General features: G+C 40.9%; 1 protein-coding gene across 12 annotated transcripts in view; it reads right to left on the bottom strand.

Annotated features, from left to right (window-relative positions):
- The window catches only part of clcn3 (chloride channel 3), a 217,039-nt gene that overhangs the window by 35,367 nt on the left and 160,431 nt on the right, over window positions 1-21,241 (bottom strand). For all 12 annotated transcript variants that reach the window (XR_011358389.1, XM_069941445.1, XM_069941427.1 and 9 more), the window contains 3 exons: window positions 15,494-15,700; window positions 11,832-11,912; window positions 1,013-1,558 (listed from right to left, as the gene is read on the bottom strand). Coding sequence is in view for 11 of the 12 variants with exons in the window: in XM_069941445.1 (XP_069797546.1) it covers window positions 1,013-1,558; window positions 11,832-11,912; window positions 15,494-15,700 (834 nt within the window). In the remaining variant the exon portion in view is untranslated. The remainder of the gene's footprint in view (window positions 1-1,012; window positions 1,559-11,831; window positions 11,913-15,493; window positions 15,701-21,241) is intronic.

A 21,241-nucleotide genomic window follows, 5' to 3' on the forward strand; every position in this document is an offset into this window, starting at 1 on the left:
CGATTTTGCTGCGTTAAACTCCTTCCTCTTTTTCAGGAGTTCAAAACTTATGTCTGGGTAGAAAAAATTTTTTGACCTTTGTATTCTAGTGGTTTTTTGTCTTTTCTTATTTTTTTCATTGCCTTCTCCAATATATTTTCTCTTGTCGTATATCTTAGGAATTTTACTAGAATGGATCTTGGTTTTTGTTGAGGCTGTGGTTTAGGGGATAATGTTCTGTGTGCCCTTTCTATTTCCATTCCTTCCTGTAATTCTGGTCTTCCTAGGACCCTGGGGATCCATTCTTTTATAAATTCTTTCATATTTTTGCCTTCTTCACTTTCCTTAAGGCCCATTATCTTTATCTCCTATTATAGTTTTCCATTATATCTATCTTCTGAGCGAACAGCTCCTGTGTTTCTTTAACTTTTTTATCAGATACGCTCAATTGCTCGAATTTCACACCGTTTTAAAAAAAGTCCCAATTCTGAAACACCTTTTTGCAGGACTTCATAATTATATTTGGAATTATAGCATAATCAGGAACATCAGTAATCTGTCAGGTGAACATTCTTGATTGCAATCAAAAGCAGAACTCCCATTATTAATAAATCTCACACTGCTGAATACATAGTCTATTTTTAATTTAATGCTGTAGTTGTTTTATAATGAAGTACCTATTCATTTGCAGCACGAATTTCGGCGCCCATGTACATTGGACCATGGACATGACATTAAATTTATCACCGTTACAACACACAATGAGGATCAAACTAAGATCTACATTGGGTGCAGCTATCTACTTATGAACAAGCATATACAACCTTGGGTACCAATTTCAACTTTAGGTCTATTACCATAATGAATCCCTAATATTTGAAATAACTAAGCACGTTATATTGAGCATTTAATTTGTTCTATCATCTCCTGTGCTAAGCCTCCAATGGAGAATTTGGATTATGAAGTGCATCATTAACAAGTTCCTGGAAACATTTGAAAATTGTATTTAGTTTGAACATAAATCATTTGTTACCTTAATTCCAAATGTGAAAATGGTCATAATAATTTTGAATATCAGTGCTAGTGCCAATTTCCCAATGGCATCGTAAACTCCTTGACCAGCAGGTCGGTCTGGGATGTCGTCCAACAGCTTACTGACATTTGCATCGGTCTGGTAATCACAAAGTGGTGAAGATTCTAGAGGCCCACAGTCAGTGAAAAGCTCTTTAATCAACTCACTCGTGTTCTTCCTTGTATACTGATTAGGAAAGGCAACAACAGCAGTGATGACAGTCACTGTAATAACTTCTAGCACAGGGAACTTCCCAAACTTTGTGGTTTTCCGACGTCTGCACCATGCAATGTTAGCACGGATGAAGAAGGCTCCCCACAGTCCTCCAAATACTCCCAGAAGGATGAAGGGGATCAGTTCGAATAAGTACCAGGGAGTGTGATATTCCACGTAAAAGAGGACCAGGCGGCTGTTTCCAAATGGATTAATCGAGCGCAAGATGAAGGCTGCCACTAATGCTGCAAAGAATGATCTCCAGAGGGTTTTCAAGGGAAAATAGTAGCTAACCTGGAAGAAAAGGTGTTAGAGATAGAGAATTTAGGTTAAAATGGCTTAAGTTAAAATGTGATGATTAATCATAAAAAGGGAAGCCAGAACGGACAGGGAGCTTACTAGCAGCCAAGGACAAAAAGTTCAGCTGGATATGTTTTTTTTAAACATATCTTTTCATGGTCATAGTGAGAGACATGCAGGAGACAAAAGATTGATAAGAAGGGTGAGAAACAGAATTTAGTGTATGTAGAGTTTGCAGCGTACGTAACGAACGTGATAATTAAAAGTGCAGTTGTACTTAGAATGCTTTTGTAATACTAACCAATTAAAACAGTATTAATAAGAAGGGGAAGGGCAAACAACAAGGGTATAAAAATCAATGCACTGTATGTATCGGGGCTTAACTGGTGAGAAGCCAGTTGAGTCCAACTCTGCAGACTTGTAAATAAAGCTTGTCGTGTCATCAGTTTTAAAGAGACTCATGTGTGAGAAGTTTTATTTCTGACAAAAGGGTTTTATATTAAATTTTAAAATAAACCCATCTTTCAAAACTTTTAATTTTCAAGGAAAGCTGGTCAACACATTTTTGAATGGATAATGAAGGGGGAAATTGAAGTATTTAAATGTCTTTCAATAAGCATACATATTTGCCTATCAACTAATATTTGGTCATTTGCTGGACATAAATTTTGTTTTGCATGCTTTTTGATTTGACCATAAATTAACCTCAAACACTCAAATAAACAAGCAACTGAAGGACCAGTTTCTACAAGCATATAACCCATTCCTTTTACCTTGCAAATCACTTGAGCATCCCTGAACAAGCTAGCATTTATTGGCCATTCCTGACTAATCTTGAGAGGGTGAGCTACTCCTTAAATCTTTGGAATTTTTTGCCACAGGTGGTTGTGGGGGTCAAGTCATTGGGTATATTTACAGCAGAGATTTATAGGTTCTTGATTAGCCAGGGCATTAAAGGTTATGGTCCATACTGCCCGGCCCCGGTCCGGGCAGTATGGACCGACCTAGGAGGGGAGGCAGGCCCCTCCAGCCCGGGTAAGAAACCTGCATAGGAGAAGGCCACTCCGATATAAAACCTACGACCCAAGGACCTCGCTGCCACGTCCCAGCTTGCTTGGCCACGGCACACGAACCATGGGTGTAAAGGGTGGGGCCAGTACTGCGCGCACTGCACTCCACCTAAAAGCTCCTTTGCGCAGGCCCGAGGACAGGTCCACGTCCTCCCCCTCCACGTCCTCCCCCTCCACGTCCTCCCCCTCAAAAGATGCTCACAAACTCAAGCTAGCATGCTGGAACATCAGAACCATGCTAGACAAGGCTGACAGCCACCGACCTGAACGTCGGTCTGCCCTCATCGCACATGAACTCCTCAGACTTGACATCGACATAGCCGCTCTCAGTGAAGTCCGCCTGGCAGATGTAGGCAGCCTCCAAGAACGCGGCGTGGGCTACACACTCCACTGGTCTGGAAAGCCTTCGGATGAACGACGCCTATCTGGTGTAGGCTTCATGGTCAAGAGCTTCATTGCCTCCAAACTCGAAAACCTTCCGACAGGCCTCTCGGACCGAATCATGTCCATGCGACTCCCACTTCAAAACAAGCGTCACATCACCCTCATCAGTGTCTATGCTCCAACCCTCCAGGCGGAACCAGCAGAAAAGAACAAGTTCTACACCGACCTGCGCAACCTCATCCAACGTACCCCTACAGCCGACAAGGTTGTCATCCTGGGCGACTTCAACGCTCGTGTCGGCAAAGACTCAGAAACCTGGCCAGGAATCCTGGGCAAGCATGGCGTCGGCAAGTGCAACGACAATGGGCGCCTCCTGTTGGAACTCTGCGCAGAACAGCGACTTGTCATTACAAACACCCTTTTTCAGCAGAGGGACAGCCTTAAGACCACCTGGATGCATCCCCGATCCAAACACTGGCACCTCCTGGACTACATCCTGGTGCGAGAAAGTGACAAACAATATGTGCTCCACACCAGGGTCATGCCTAGCGCGGAATGCCACACTGACCACCGGCTGGTTCGCTGCAAGTTCAACCTTCACTTCTAGCCAAAGCCCAGGAACAATAAAGCCCCCAGAAAGAGGTTCAATGTTGGAAACCTGCAGTCAGACGAAGCGAGAGGAAACTTCCAGGCAAACCTCAAAGCAAAGCTCGACGTTGCAACCCGCCTCACGGACCCGTCCCCTGAAACCCTCTGGGATCAGTTGAAGACTACCATACTGCAATCCACTGAAGAGGTACTGGGCTTCTCCTCCAGGAAAAACAAGGACTGGTTTGACGAAAACAGCCAGGAAATCCAGGAGCTGCTGGCAAAGAAGCGAGCTGCCCACCAGGCTCACCTTACAAAGCCGTCCTGTCCTGAGAAGAAACAAGCCTTCCGTCGCGCATGCAGCCATCTTCAGCGCAAACTCCGGGAGATCCAAAATGAGTGGTGGACTAGCCTCGCCAAACGAACACAGCTCAGCGCGGACATTGGCGACTTCAGGGGTTTCTACGAGGCTCTAAAGGCTGTGTACGGCCCCTCACCCCAAGTCCAAAGCCCGCTGCGCAGCTCAGACGGCAAAGTCCTCCTCAGCGACAAGATCTCCATCCTCAACCGATGGTCAGAACACTTCCAATCGCTTTTCAGTGCCAACCGCTCAGTCCAAGATTCCGCCCTGCTCCAGCTCCCTCAACAGCCCCTAAGGCTAGAGCTGGATGAGGTTCCCACCCTGGATGAGACATATAAGGCAATCGAACAACTGAAAAGTGGCAAAGCAGCAGGTATGGATGGAATCCCCCCAGAAGTCTGGAAGGCTGGCGGCAAAACTCTGCATGCCAAACTGCATGAGTTTTTCAGGCTTTGTTGGGACCAAGGTAAACTGCCTCAGGATCTTCGTGATGCCACCATCATCACCCTGTACAAAAACAAAGGCGAGAAATCAGACTGCTCAAACTACAGGGGAATCACGTTGCTCTCCATTGCAGGCAAAATCTTCGCTAGGATTCTACTAAATTGAATAATACCTAGTGTCGCCGAGAATATTCTCCCAGAATCACAGTGCGGCTTTCGCGCAAACAGAGGAACCACTGACATGGTCTTTGCCCTCAGACAGCTCCAAGAAAAGTGCAGAGAACAAAACAAAGGACTCTACATCACCTTTGTTGACCTCACCAAAGCCTTCGACACTGTGAGCAGGAAAGGGCTTTGGCAAATACTAGAGCGCATCGGATGTCCCCCAAAGTTCCTCAACATGATTATCCAACTGCACGAAAACCAACAAGGTCGGGTCAGATACAGCAATGAGCTCTCTGAACCCTTCTCCATTAACAATGGCGTGAAGCAAGGCTGTGTTCTCGCACCAACCCTCTTTTCAATCTTCTTCAGCATGATGCTGAACCAAGCCATGAAAGACCCCAACAATGAAGACGCTGTTTACATCCGGTACCGCACGGATGGCAGTCTCTTCAATCTGAGGCGCCTGCAAGCTCACACCAAGACACAAGAGAAACTTGTCCGTGAACTACTCTTTGCAGACGATGCCGCTTTAGTTGCCCATTCAGAGCCAGCTCTTCAGCGCTTGACGTCCTGCTTTGCGGAAACTGCCAAAATGTTTGGCCTGGAAGTCAGCCTGAAGAAAACTGAGGTCCTCCATCAGCCAGCTCCCCACCATGACTACCAGCCCCCCCACATCTACATCGGGCACACAAAACTCAAAACGGTCAACCAGTTTACCTATCTCGGCTGCACCATTTCATCAGATGCAAGGATCGACAATGAGATAGACAACAGACTCGCCAAGGCAAATAGCGCCTTTGGAAGACTACACAAAAGAGTCTGGAAAAACAACCAACTGAAAAACCTCACAAAGATAAGCGTATACAGAGCCGTTGTCATACCCACACTCCTGTTCGGCTCCGAATCATGGGTCCTCTACCGGCACCACCTACGGCTCCTAGAACGCTTCCACCAGCGTTGTCTCCGCTCCATCCTCAACATCCATTGGAGCGCTTTCATCCCTAACGTCGAAGTACTCGAGATGGCAAAGGTCGACAGCATCGAGTCCACGCTGCTGAAGATCCAGCTGCGCTGGGTGGGTCACGTCTCCAGAATGGAGGACCATCGCCTTCCCATGATCGTGTTATATGGCGAGCTCTCCACTGGCCACCGTGACAGAGGTGCACCAAAGAAAAGGTACAAGGACTGCCTAAAGAAATCTCTTGGTGCCTGCCACATTGACCACCGCCAGTGGGCTGATAACGCCTCAAACCGTGCATCTTGGCGCCTCACAGTTTGGCGGGCAGCAACCTCCTTTGAAGAAGACCGCAGAGCCCACCTCACTGACAAAAGGCAAAGGAGGAAAAACCCAACACCCAACCCCAACCAACCAATTTTCCCTTGCAACCGCTGCAATCGTGTCTGCCTGTCCCGCATCGGACTTGTCAGCCACAAACGAGCCTGCAGCTGACGTGGACTTTTTACCTCCTCCATAAATCTTCGTCCGCGAAGCCAAGCCAAAGAAGAAGAAAGGTTATGGGGAGAAGCCTGGTCAGTGGGTCTGAGAGGTCTTATTTGAATGGCTGGGCAGATTTGATAGGCTGAACTACTGAAGGTATTTACAAAGTGCTGTTGAGCAAGGAGTTCCAGGATTTAGACCCAGACAGGTATAGTGATAAATTTCAAAATCAGGTCTGTGTGGAACCGAGAGAAAAAACAGACAGACGGTAGTGTCTTCATGAACCTTAAGCACATGTCCTTCTTAGCAGCAGAGGTCAATTTTGGGAAGTTTGGGAGGAGAAGGCTGGGTGAGGAACTGCTATCAGCCAGACATAGAGGGAATGAGTGATTCAGCAAGTGGATGGACTTCAAACCCATTATGCTAGTAAGTCTTGGATGTCATTTAACTTAAGTATTTGCAAAATTATACTCATCAAGGCAAGTGGAGAGTATTTCATCACACTCTTTATTTCCTCTTGGGAAAGATTTGAGGTCTAGCGTGAGTCACTCACTGTACATATCCACAGTCTGGGTGGAGACTATGGTGATCTGGTTGAACATCAAGGGAAGGTGGTTAGACTGGCTTTTGCACTACAGGTACACAATCCTTTATCCGGAACCCTTGGGGGACAGTGTGTTCCGAATTTTGGATTTTTCCGGATTTCAGAACAAAATCCAGCTGACCCAGATTTAAGCCCACCCGAATTGTGCTGCCGTTTCCACCCCCTTCCAGTCGCGCTGGTGCCTCTCTCCCCCCGCCCGCCCGAGTTGCGCTGCTGTCTCTCTCTCCCTCTGCTGTACCAGCACCAGGGAAAAAAAAATGCCAGATTTTGGAGCTTTCCGGATTTTAGATGTCCGGATAAAGGATTGTGTACCTGTACTATTATTACTTTATGGGCCCATGCCTGAATGATGCCTCGTTATTGCTGCCTCTAGGAAAGAATGCTTCATTTGGTGTTCACATGCAAATGCAATTAAATATAACATAATTATCAGTAAGCATCTCAACTTCTGAACTTGCGTTGAAACAAGTCATTCAGAGGGGTCAAACTTCTTTTTGCTCATACCTTGAAGAAGGGCTCAGGCCCAAAATGTTGGTTATATATCTTTACCTCTAATGGACACTGTGTGACCTGCTGAGTTCCTCCAGTATTTTTGTGATTTATACATAAAGTAGTAAAAATGGCTGGGCTTACAACATTTCCCCAATAATGACCCAAGGCAAAGATGATTCACCACCAAAAACCACAACCATCCTCTTTATGCTCAGTGTGACTTCAGCCAGTGAAGTGATTTCCTCATTGACTTCAGTTTTATCTGTCAAATGCCTTTGTAATGCCATGCCTAGACTTTAGTTTTTTGGTTCATATTTAGACTAGATGAGGTGTTCCTATCAACATGAAAGTGAGTTCTCAGGACTCTATCTCATCCTGTTTCATTTGTTATTTTCACAATTCACTGGATCACAGAAAAACAGAGTGGCCATTGAACCTTCTGAGCATGTTTTACCATTCAATACGATTATAGATGATTTGTAACTTAGTCTCAAGTTTCACAACATAATTCACAAAAAGAACCGATTTTAAATTGATGATTTGAAAAAGTGTGCAAAAGTGATTCACATTTCAGCATCCATTACAAGTGCAGGTTGTACCTCTCTTTTCCAACGGTCTGTGGTTCGGCAACTCCTCGTGGTGCAGAACGTTTTGAATCTGCTCCTTACAAAAAGTGTGGGATTTGAACCCTGGTCCCGATCACTGGCGCTGTAAAGGCTAACCGCTGTGCACCCCATGCTGCTCGATGGTAATGAGAACCCTGTCTTCATTCATCACAATCTAGAGTGAAAGGGGCACACCTGTCCACACTCATCTCATCAAAATGCTTCTGCCCAATGTGTGGCAGAAGCTGCTTTGCCCCACACAATTCTTCTCAGAACAAATGGAAGTTGTGTGGAAACAAATCTTCCTCCATCTGGAGGGACTGCGCAGGAGAAAGGTTCTTCTTGTGGTCAAGAGTGGCAGCAGAGAAACTGGCGCAGACCCACCATTAACGCCAGGTGAGAGGAGTGGGTTGCACTTACCACTGGCTGGGCATGGCGGGCACTTATCGACGGCCGGCCAGCAGGAACTTACTGCGAGGTCTGTGCCTGCCCTTAGGTACCCCCACAAATTTGAAGTAACGGCAGAGTCTGCACATGCATATGTTTTCTGACATTTTCTGTGGTCTGGTAATAGTAAGGCCCCAATGTCGCCGGATTCAAGAGATACAACCTGAACAAGTATTCTTTAACTTTACCAATTAAAGGTCTGGAACTATATTGTTACAAAAGCTGCTAGTCCAAGCGTCCACCACCAACAGATAGGATTTCACTTTATCTGTCCTTTCAGTTCTCCTTGGTATCTTTGATTATATTAACTTTTCAACCTCCTGAACTTCAGGAACATAATCCTGTTCACCCAAATATAACCTGATAAATGTATGCTGCACTCTCTCTCAAGACCAATATATATTTTCAAATTTGTGATGCCCAGGAGCGCTCAGAGAACAGAATCACAGTGTAAATTAGAATCTGTAAAAACACAAATAAATTTCATCACTCTATTCTATTCTTCTAGACTTAAAGACCAGCATTTAATCAGTCATTGGGATTATTTTCTGTGCTTATCCAAGATATTATGGTGATCCTGGATTCGTTGCACTCCAAAAGTTAATTCTAGTCTTGAACCATTTTAAAAAGTATTCTGATCTATCCACTTTTAGCACCAAAGTTGATGGCCTCATGCTTAGCTGCTTCAATATCCATTTGCCACAGTGTTTGTTATGCCACCCAGTCTCTCAATATTTTGTAATTTAATGCTTTTATTTATTAGGTTGCAATGCTGCTTATTGTCCAAACCATCAAAGTTTTTTTTATGTGCATTGTTGAGATCCCAAGACAGACTTGAATGCAATACCACAAGTCACATCCTGCCAATTTGATACCTACCTATATATTATCATAAGTCTGGATTCTAGTGCTTGTAAAATTTGCTAACCAGGTGAGTAACTCACCTTCAATTCCATAATCGTCTCTCATGAGAGAAGTTACTGATTAGTCTTTGCAAGTTGATATGAATAATATTAACAGACAGTAACCAGTCTGATACTATAGTCATCCATTCCAAAAAAATTAATTTAAGGTTCATGAGGCATCATCTACTCTTAACATTCCACGCTAGTTGTGGGGTCATCCAGCACAGAATAGACCCTTCAGCCCAACTTGTCCATGCTAAATAAATTGGCATTCTGGGCTAGTCCCATTTGCCTTCATTTGGTCCATATTATACAAAGCTCCTCCTATCCATTTACGATAAAACCACTGGTACCCAGCTGTGACGGAATTGTAATATTAACCTTTAGGTACAGGTAGTCCTTGACTTCCGACCTACACAAGTTACATCCACCTGCACATATGGCCAAAATTTAAACAAAAACATTATGCATGCGCAACATGCACGCAGTTGCCATTCTATAGGTGTGCTAGAAACATGGCAAGCTAGAGGAAAATCCATATCATATGCTGATAGATCTGTTAAGAGACCAAGGAAAACCATAACTTTGGAGGTAAAAATGAAAGTTATTAACCAACAAGACATAGAAAGGTCAATGATATTGCATGCAGTCTACAGTTGTCACATTCCACCATGTCAACGATTTTAAAGGATAAAGAAAGAATACACGAGGACGTAAGAGGATCTGTAAGTTTGAAAAGCACAATTAAAATTTAAATGTCGCCAATCTTTAAACTACTGTACAGGTACATATTTTGTATTAAAAGTTCTGTATATATGTTGAGATTATTTATTATTTACTAGAAGTTCATATGTGGATTATCTTTATTAAAGGTACTGTACTGAACATATGTTGAGATTCTTCATTAAAGGTTCCTTTGTTGACAATCTTTTTTTAAAATTTGCTCTAAGATCTTGTTCAGCCATGCACGGTGGGGTGAATCCAACTCACGCCCAATCCGAGTTGCGACCAATCCTTCGGTCCCAATTACGGTCATAAGTCGGGGACTACCTGTATGTAAAATTCTATGTATATTTTTAGTAAAGTCATATTGTGGGTTTAGACACAGAGAGACAGAGCGACTCACAATTACACTCAGAGAGAAACCATTTTCGGAGTCACAAAATCTGGTAAGCTACCCTATTAAAACTAGAAGTTACTGTTCATTGAAATATCAAGGACAATGGGGTTGCTCAAGGAGGACATCTAATTAAACAAAAGACTCTTTGCTTGTTTACCTATGTTGTTTGAATGGAAACTTAGATGGCATCTGTTTAAACAAAACAGGCTTTTGCTTGTGGTCAGCAGACAGATCGGAGGCAATGGCTTGTAAAACTTTTGGAATTTAACTTCAAAGACAGCAATGATTCATGTCACATGATTAAAGACATTTTCAGAGAACATATTACTAAAACCAGAGACATTTGAAACCAGAAGAAGTGGCTTGGCCATCCTGTAAGAAAGACAGTAACTAGAAAGGTATTCCTGGTCAAAGAAGAATATAGAATAAGTCAATTTTGAAAGAGAATGATCACTTCCGTCTGTCTCTTTAGGAGAGAGAGAGAGGGCAATCTTGCTGTGTCCATTTCTACATGGACACTTCACGTAACTCTTGCCCAGGTTTGTGACATCATCGTGCAGAGATCACAAGTACTGAAACTTCCATTCATGAAGGGGAAATCATTCGTATGAAGAAAGAATTCTCTGAAAGCTACTCTATAAGAATCCGTGAGTTTTGAGAAGTCCGATGCCTCGCATCAACTCCATAATTGCTTTTGAGCAACAAGTTAAAGAATCTGAGTTTCAAAACAAAATTAACTGAACTTTAAAATCATCTCTTCAGAATTATGCCTGAACTATAATAGCTTTGGTTTTTCATAATACCAGCATCTATAGGGATTGGTAGATACCAGATAAGTGAAATTTCTGGTTGCTTCAGATCATGTGATGCGTGATTGGCAAACTAATGGCGAGGTGTGCCAATTTAAACCTATGTATTTTTTAACTTATTTATTTTCTGCTTTTTTTTTAAACTAGATGCTTGAATTCCAGATAAGAGAGGTTTTACTATATTGTATCCAAATGCTTTTTGAACATATTGTATCTGTTTCTGTAGTTTCCTCTGGTAGTTTGTACCACACATGACATTTTCAAGATGTTCAGTCAATCTTAATTATGAACTCCATTTTCTAGTATTAGATGTTACTTTCTTTTGTTCGATTTTATAAATAACTGAGTGAAATGTATTTTTCTTATCCAAAGAGATGCAAAACAAATTCATCAAATTTTGTTGAGGTCATCTGCAATGTTTTTACCTAGTTCCCTTAAAACATGCCACTAATGGATTTATTACTGTTAATCCATTTATGTTTATTTTATTGAATCTCTGTCCTTGGTTTAATTTTAGCTTTGATGGGATGTTGACCCACAATCAGGCTGTGATCATATTGAATGGCAGAGCAGCCTTGATGGATCGAGTGACCTACTTGTACTTCTATTTTCTTGTGTTCAGCAAAAATTGAGCTCACACTAGAAAAAGTGTGAAAGCATTGACTGAAATTGTTCATAACTGTAAATATACTCCAGCAGTCAAGCAAATTCCACATTTCAGAAAATAAATATGTACTTTCTTAGTGGCTACACAAAGTTAAACTACATTCTGGATACCTACCACTCATGTACTACTATAAACCGATTAAAACTAGTGAAGAGCTGACATTCATTACCTCTTCCAAGCTAAAAAGGACTCCACCAATTGGAGCACCAAAAGCCACAGAGACGCCAGCTGCTGAGGCTGCAGACAAAACCTGCAAGAAGAAATAAAAACCTGTAAACTTATTTTAATTAAAAAAAAAGAACAGCCAGGAAAAAGTTCAAAGGGAAAAAGTCCATTTATTTGGTGTTCGTTGCGGTCAAATATTACCAGGCTGATATTTATGATATACAATGGTGACAAAGTTATCAAGAAAAATAAAGAAAATCTCCATTTTAAATGGAACATAGAACATTACTGCAAAGGGCATGTCTGTGCCAAACACAATTAAACTTTGAGCAATTAAGCAATCAATACCTCTCTGGATGATTTTGTTTTTTTTAAAGAAAAGTTTCAACAAACAAAAATCATCCGAATCCAATAATCCACAAACAAAATGTGCCAGTGTTGGGAATCTGAGATTTAAAAAAAGAGAAAGTACTGAAAATATAAGGTCAGGCAGTGAAGAGAGATCCAATTTCAATTGTTTCGGTTCTTTTAATGGGCAAATTTCTCGCAATGAGAGAAACAAAAACATACAGCGATAATATAGGATCAAGGAGGAGGAAGGGAGTCGTATGGACTTGTATCTGAGTTATGGATTGCTTTCTCCACCTTAACACTGATGGCTAAAGCTTCAACTCAATTTTCCTTTCACCAAAGGATAATGAGGCAGACACATAAATGCAAATTGATTTCATCCTCTTTAAAAATTAAAAGGGAGAGGGTGGAGGGGAAGTCATGTAGCCAGGGCCTTCCGGAAGATGGACGGTGGCAAAGTTCGAGACTCCTGGGAGATTGCAAGGGAACATGGCAAACGGCAGAAAATAGCTTGCAAAGGAAAATCACAAAGTTACGCAGCAATATCCAATTATGTAAGTGGACTGACAAGGCAGAACTGTGAAGCTGGCAAGTCTGCTGGGCATTTCCTACAGTTAAAACCAGCAGCTTTCACATCTTCCTTTATCATTAACTTATCTACCACATGGCTTTACCAACATCTTGTCACCATAATAATCCTAATCTCATCCCGTAAGAAATATTCTGTGTCTTTCCATCCCTTTCTACAAATTACAACCAATTATTTTCCCTTCTTTTTCAGTTCTATCAGAGCATCTTCAGCTTGAAAAATCAACTGTTTATCTTTTTTTCAGAAGCTCAATGACTTGCTAAATGTTTATGGTATTTCCTTTTTTTTGCAGGGTGGGCTTTCAGCCGGCAAAGCCCACGCTGGGCGCTTGCGAAACAGCGAACTGGCTCAGCTGGCCTGTCGTGTACAGCGACGTCATGTTCTAACCCGAGGCTGCGCTGTGAATCCTTGTTTTTATTTCAAATGTTCAGCATCTGCAGTTTTCTCATTTTAAGAGAAAAAATCGAAAGCTTTTTATCATTATTTTTGTCTTCATTTACTATTCAAAAGAGGTGTCATGAATATGAATGAAACCAGAAACAAACATCTGCGCATTTGCTGCTTTTATTACAATGTTTTGCATTCATCTGTGGCAATTATTCGCCAACAAATTCAAGTATAGCTATTGAGTAGGGGTAGTTACATCACATACAAAATGTAGAGATGTACAGAAATTCTTACTTGCTACAGGTGTACAGGTACATGGGATACACCAACAATGGAATAAATTAAATTTCCACATTATGCCATCAGACACAAAACAAGATAATAAATGTAAAAGGATAGAGGGAACTCAGCCCCAGTTTCATCCAGGACAGGCTTTAGTTGTGCTGAGCTGAGATGCAGCTCTACACCTGCAATGGAGCACGATTTAAGAGGGGTCACCAGTATGGTTTGTAAAAGCTACAGGTGTGGCATACCATTTGAAAATCTTAGAATCGTGCAACACGAAAATAGACCCTTTGGTCCACTTCATCAATGTTCATCAGATGATAATCTCATTGGCCTGGAGGAAGAGGCCTGTCTTCCTCTATGCCTTTTCTACCAAAAGTCCTTACCCTTGTGCCTTTTAAGCCTTGTAACTGAATCTGCCTTTACCTTTTCTACCATTCCAGATAGCCACCACTCTTTGTGTGAAAAACAAACTCCTTAGATTGCCTTGAAATATGTCTTCTCTCACCTTAAAACTTGGTCTTTCAGCTCTAGACTCGTCTTGGAAAATGTTTCAGACTGTTTATCCTATATATTCCCCTCATAAACCTCCATAAGCTCATTATACAGCCTCTTGTAATCCAGTGAGAATCCAGCCTGTCCAATCTCATCTTGAAACTTTGGCTCTTTTTTCCAAGTAAAAACCTGGTGAATCTCTTCTGTACTCTATTGTTACCAAGTCCTGACTGTTTGGGGATTTGGGCAACCCAAACGCTACACAATACTCCTGAGTGCAGTCTAACCAATATTTAGTATAAATGTAACATGACATTACAACTCCTATAATCCATGCCTCAGTTTATTAAGCATATTAAATGCCTTCTTTACTCTTCCAAAAGAATTGCTAATTTCTGCAAGCTATGGACTTGCACCCCAAGATTCATTGTACATCAACTTTCTGAAGCTTTCTGTCATCAACTCTACATGTCCCACAGAATTTTACTTTGCAAAGTACATTACCTCAAATTAGTCTAGCCTAAGTTCCATCTGCCACCACTCCACCCAATTTTTCACCTGTATCCTTAGCCAACCTTCTTCGCTCTCTACAACTCCATCAACTTTCTTCTTGTCTGCAAATTTATGATACCATAGACATTCTCATCAATGTGCGTATGGTGTATATAGAAACAAAAGTCCCAGCATTGATCCATTCGGTACACCACTTGTTACAGACTTCCAGAAAACAATCACAGTAGCCTACTTCCTATCAACAAGCCAATTTTAGATTCAGTTTGCTGAGCCGCCTTGGATCCTGTTGCCTGAATCTTCTGGATGAGCCTACGATACAGAACCTCGTTACACTAAAAATCTACCACATTTCTAAACAAAATTATCACCCTAGCCGCCACTCCCTTCTTACTGTTACCTTCAGGCAGATGATGTCTGGCTTGCCAGGTTCGAGAAGTATTTTTTTCTCAACAACTTTAGGATTTTGAACTTTACCATAATACCCTAACCAGGACACTGCTCCAGAACCAAAGATTTCCCTGCACTATTGTAACATCACATTTTTGTGCAGTGTGACTGTTATTTGTTTTCACTCTAATGGTAATTTATTTACTGGTGTATTTTAGCAAACAAGAATTTCAGTGCATTTGTTCTTGTATATGACAATAAACTCTTATCTCATCTTTAATTGCTTCAATATTATTTTTAGTCATCAGAGATTATTATAAACAGTTTAAAAGATATTTGTCATGACTAATTGTCAAAAGGTCATGAGGCAAAGCCTCAAATGTTCACTGCCCAAATACTCCAATTACCTACAACACCCCGTACATTTTGAAAGGTGGGAGGAAATCCACACAGACATGATGAGAATGTACAATTGTTTACAGACAGCAGTGGATTTGAACCTGTGTCGTTGGTGCTGTAATAGCCTTGCACTAACCATTCTGCCCTAAAAGAGAAACCATTATGCTCAAGAGACACAAACTAAACACAGAAAAGGCGTCAAAATAAAAAGTACACGAATTTGTAATAGAGAAACACTTGGAAAGCTTAGTATTTCCTACCTCTCGCTTCTTTGCTTCATTTTTGTTGTATTTTGGGAACAAATAGGAAAAGATATTTCCACAGCAACAGGCAACATGTACAAGAGGACCCTCTTTCCCCAAGCTTAGTCCAGAGGCCACAGCTAAAACCAGAGTGATTGTTTTAATTAGCAAGGTCCATTTGCCCAAGTAGCCGCGGATGATGAAGCCACTAAGAATAGTTTTAATCTGCAAAAAAAAAAGGAACACATACATTAGAATAAAAATGCGGTGATACAGGTAAAGAAGGAAGTCTGTATTCCTGTCGAAGTACTCAGGCCTGGCCTGAAATGTTGACTACCTTTTACTTCCTATGGATGGTGCAAAACCTGGTGAGTTTTTCCAGCATTTTGTGTATTGGTGAAGTGATACATTTGGCAGAAAGAATAAGAAGAAACAATATTGACTAAACACAAAATTCTAAAGAGAGTGCAGGAACAGAGGGTTCTGAGTGAGTCTGTGCATTAAGCACTAAAAGTGCCAGGGCTTCTGGAGAAAGTGGTCAATACTGAAAGAGTTCAAGTTTGTTGATCATCTGATGGTACCACCCAATGAAACAGTGTTTTCCAGTACTCAGTGCAACATACTGCAAACAGATATACAGAGAGAAACATAAGGGATCCTAATCTTCATAAATAAAGACGATGAAAAAAGAACAGTGAAGACATACTGAATCTCTCATGAAGCCATCGGCGGATCTATATTCAAGAAGGGCAATTGGCACAAAGCAGGAAATTGCAGGCCAGTCAGTGGTTGGGGAATATACTTAGGGATAAGATATATTCAAATCTGGAAAAGCATAGATCTGGAAAGTCATCAAGGCTTTGCACGATATTTACAAATATAAATAAATACAATTTATACAGGAATGTAGGTGTGCTAATTAGCAAGCTTGCAGACTACACAAAAAATTGCAGATAGTTGTTAGGCAAGGATTTAGCAGGATACTGGTGGAAGTGTGGGCTTAAAAGAAGACAACAAGATAGAGATTAGTTACAGATATGGGTAAAAAAATAGCAAATGGAATTTAATCCACCCAAGAACAAGATGTTGCACTTTGGGAGGTCCAATATAAGGAGAATAATAGCAGGGCTCTTAAAAGCATTCATGTGCAGAGAGATCTGTGGGTCCTAGTCCGCAGCTCATTGAAAATGGCCATGCCAAATAAATAGGCTGGCAAAGAAGGCATACAGTATGCTTGGCTTCACTGCGAGGGGCCATTGGGTATAAAAGTAAATAGTCATGTTGCAGCTACATAAAACAATGCTGAAGCCACACTTTGAATACGGCGTGCAATTCTGATCACCCTGTTACAGAAAAGATGTGGAGGCATTTGAAAAGGAACAGGTCAACCAGGATGTTGCCTGGTTTAGAGGGTATGAGTTGTTTTAGGAGGCTGAAAGAAGACCTTATAGAGGTGTTTAAAATCTAAGGTGGACAGGGCAAAGGTGTCACATATTAGAGGACGTGTTTAAAATGAAGGGGAGGAAGTTTAACAGAGATATGCAAGGCAAGGTGTCGCTCTTTAGGCTACTTAACCAAGAGCCCATGGATTAGGAAATACACTAGCGTGGGTGGAGCATTGACTGATACATTATTTAGTGGTCTCTCATCCTCCGTAACTTTAAAGAAAAAAAAGTCCTAGCACAGTCAAACTTTCTTCATACGGCACGTTCTCTAATCCAGAGAACATTCACCCTCTCGAAAGCTTCCTCAGTCAGAAGCTGTTTCCCAGTGTGGAAATGTTGAATATTAGAGAGCATAGGTTTGAGGTGATAGTGAGAACTTTTAAAGAAGAAGTGTGGGGCAAGTTTCTTTCTCTCCCATGGAAAATGGGAGAGGTCTGGTATGTGCTGAAGGAGAGGTGATGGAAACAAATACGATAGCAATGTTAATGAGGTAATTAGACACATGAGCAGACAGGAAATGGAGGGGTAGAGTCCACATACAGATAGATAGGCAACAGGGTTGGCACAGAAATTATGGGTCAAAGGGCCTGTACCTCTACCGAAATGTTCATTTTCTATTCCATATTATGTTGCAGCTACATAAAACAATGCTGAAGCCACACTTTGAATACGGCGTGCAATTCTGATCACCCTGTTACAGAAAAGATGTGGAGGCATTTGAAAAGGAATAGGTCTACCAGGATGTTGCCTGGTTTAGAGGGTATGAGTTGTTTTAGGAGGCTGAAAGAAGACCTTATAGGAGGTGTTTAAAATCTAAGGTGGACAGAGCAAAGGTGTCACATATTAGAGAACATGAAGATAAAAAAGAGATTTATATAAACTCTGAGATCAGTCAGGAATGGTGGGTGGTGGAATATATTACTATTTTCAAGATAAACTGGATAGACAATGGAAGAAAAATAATCTGCAGGCCTACATATGACAGAATAGGATTTTCGGCATCTCTCTACTCGATAGTCTGAATGGTTTCTTTAGAGCTATGATATTTCTTTGTTTCTGTGAATACATTTAAGAAATAGTATTAACCCCCAATTAATCAAACCTTCCCCCCCAAACAAGGTTAACTTACATAATTGATACACACGGGAAGCGAAAGACGACATTCGGAAATCGGACAACGCTACTCAGGAGCATCTAAACACCCTAATTCTTTAAATGATGGTAAATACTCCATGACTGGGCCCCACATCTTGTAAAAACATTCACCTTTACATCTTTAACATTATATCTGATTTTTTCCTAAGCTTAGGAAGGACATGACTGCCTGTAACCATCGAGTAGGAGTAGGTGGAGCGCTGTCTTTCCACTTCACCAAAATTACACATCGAGCTATCAATGAGGTAAAAAGCTAAAATTCGCTTCTGAGATGGAGTCCATAATATTCCCTCTTCTTGAGAAAAAAACCAAATAGAGCATTTAAGGGGGGGGGGGGGGGGGGGGAGGGTGGCTTCTTTAACCTTAAAAATGACTGATAAAGTTTCAAAGTAATTTTTCCAAAAATTTCCAAACAAGGGCAAGTCCAAAACATATGTGTTAATGAAGCCTCAAAAATTTTACATTTATTAATATCAGAACAGAAGCAAGATAGTTTAACTTTTGCAATATGTGCTCTGTGTACCACCTTGAATTGCACAAACAAATGTTGCACACAAAAGGAGGATTCATTCACCAAATTTAGAGCAATATTCCTGTCCTCATCTGGAAGTGACAGATCCAAGTCAGGCTCGCAATCACTCTTGATCTTATCTAGCGAAACTGTTCTCTCAAATCTATCAAATCATTATAAATAATTGATGTTGAGCCTCGATGAGAAAATTGAAAGTTAAAAAAAAATTAAGTATGTTTGTTTCAGAAATCTTAGGAAAATCAGAGAGCTTGGACTGAAAAAAATGTCTGACTTGTAAATACAGTATCTGAAAAAAATGACTATTGGGTAATTCTTTTCTTCTGTTTTTCTTTTGAAATGTTTTGAAAATGGGTTTTGAGAAGGGTATTATTTGAGAAGTACATTTCATCCCATATATTTGATTAATATGTGTTTTTTTTTTCAATTATACTCAATAAAGATATTTTTAAAAGAAAAAAAATAATAACAGTGGCACAGTGTGGCAATCTGAAATACATTTGACACCTTGTATACGAGATTGGATTATGAGGGCAGACAAGGGAACAAAGGATAAAGCTAGAAGTAAAACACAAAAGTCACCTGACACCGTGGTTGAAGTAAAAACACAATGCTGGAGCAACTCAGCAGGTAAAAAAAAGAGTGTCCTTTATATAGCAAAGATAAAAATATGTTACCAACATTTCAGGCTTGAGCCCTTTATCAAGGTATTGATAAATGTCGACAGGCATCTAAATAAAAGGGTGAAGGGGAAGGTGCAATGGTAGCAAAAGCAGGAGGTCAAAAGGGGAGAAGGGAGGAGGCCACAGCAGAAAGCAGTGGGAGGAGGGATAGCTTGATGAAAAGAGGGAAGGGAGTGGAGAGCTGAGGGAAAGAAGATGGGGGGAGGGAAGGGAGAGCACTCAACAGAAACCAGAAAAGTCACTGTTAATGCCATTCGGCAGTAGAGTACCCAGACAGAAAATCAGGTGTTGTTTCTTCAATTTACAGGTGGTCTTGGTGGGATAATACATGAGGCCATGAATAGACATGTGAGCAGGGACGTAGAATGCAGAAATGAAATGAATGGCTACTGGAAGGTCCCTGTCACTGGAGCAGAAAAAGTGAAAGTGCTCAGCGAAGCAATCTCCGAGTCTGCGCCCAGTCCCTCTGATGTACAGAAGGCCACAAAGGGAGCACTGAATGCATTAAATCAATCATGCGGATACACAACTGAAGTGTTGCTCAACTTGAAAGGCCTGTTTGTTGTAGATTTTGTATCAGAAATTGACCCAAGGTAAGGTGACTTTTCAAAATTTGACAGGATATTTAAAATGATGAAAGAGTCAGTCAGAGAAAAACTATCCAGCATGATTAAACCTCCTCTGCACAGTAATCTTTCTCTGATCCTGTAAACTGAATGCTGCAGTAAAAGATTAATATACATGAAATTTAGTTTGAAGTATACATGGACTTATTCTCTAGCTAATTTTGACTGTCCCGCATTGGACTTGTCAGTCACCAACGAGCCTGCAGCAGACATGGACATACCCCTCCATAAATCTTCGTCCGCGAAACCAAGCCAACTAAAAAAAAATTATGGATCATATTTAATCACACCTCTTGTCACAAACCTGTATATAGAGAACACCCCTATATTAGGGTTATAAAAACATGTCAAAATTATCACTTGTAAAAATGACAAAACCTGCAGTTAATGTCATAACTGACATGAGGAATACAGTTATTTTATTCTGCTCAATGGAAGACTGAAATTACAGAGAGAATGACTAGCAAAACTCCTTTTATTCTAAAAAATTGTTTTGATCCCTAATGAAAGGCCAGCCTTTATTGAAGAATTACAAAATATTTCTACTCACAGTTAAGCTGCTACTGCCCCAAGTCATATGCTAGCTCAAGTAGAATTGAGATAAAACATTGCAAAATATACCTCAGTTCAGTGAAAAGATTATGTTAGCAAGTCAAGCCAAACACATGTAGGTCAAATAAAACATAGAACATTACAGAACAGTACAGGCCCTTCATCCCTCAATGTTGTCCTGACCCATTAAATTCCTTAAAAAATACTAAACTCTTTCTACCCTGTCACCCTCTATTTTTCTTCCATCCATGTGTCTGTCTAAGAGTCTCTCAAATGTTCCTAATATTTCAGCCTCCACCACCATCCTGACAAGGCATTCCAGGCACCCACAACTCTGTGTAAAGTCATAGAATATATTTCATTCCATCTGTCTTCCATTTCAATCTACTACCTTTTTGATCATCTTTCATAATCAAAATTCTTCGATAGAATTATCTCACTCTTGTCCATATTTATTTTACAACCTGATGCTCTTCCATATTTTTCTAATATTGTTTGTAATTTTATCAAGGATTCAGCTGATCAGACATATATAGTAGCAGATCATCAGCCAATAAACTAATTTTATGTTCTTCCTATCCAACTTTGAAGCCCTTAATATCCAAATCTCTCCTTCTAATCTCCACCAGTGGCTTGATAGCTAGGACAAAAAGTGCTGGGGATAGAGGTCAGCCTTGTCTACTCGATCTACTCAAGGGAAAAAAAACACTGACATCTAATTATTAGTTATAATTTTGGCTTGTGGTTTATGATAAAGAATTCTTATCCAATTTATA

This window comes from Narcine bancroftii, chromosome 1, assembly GCF_036971445.1.
Source record: "Narcine bancroftii isolate sNarBan1 chromosome 1, sNarBan1.hap1, whole genome shotgun sequence".
NCBI lineage: Eukaryota > Metazoa > Chordata > Chondrichthyes > Torpediniformes > Narcinidae > Narcine > Narcine bancroftii.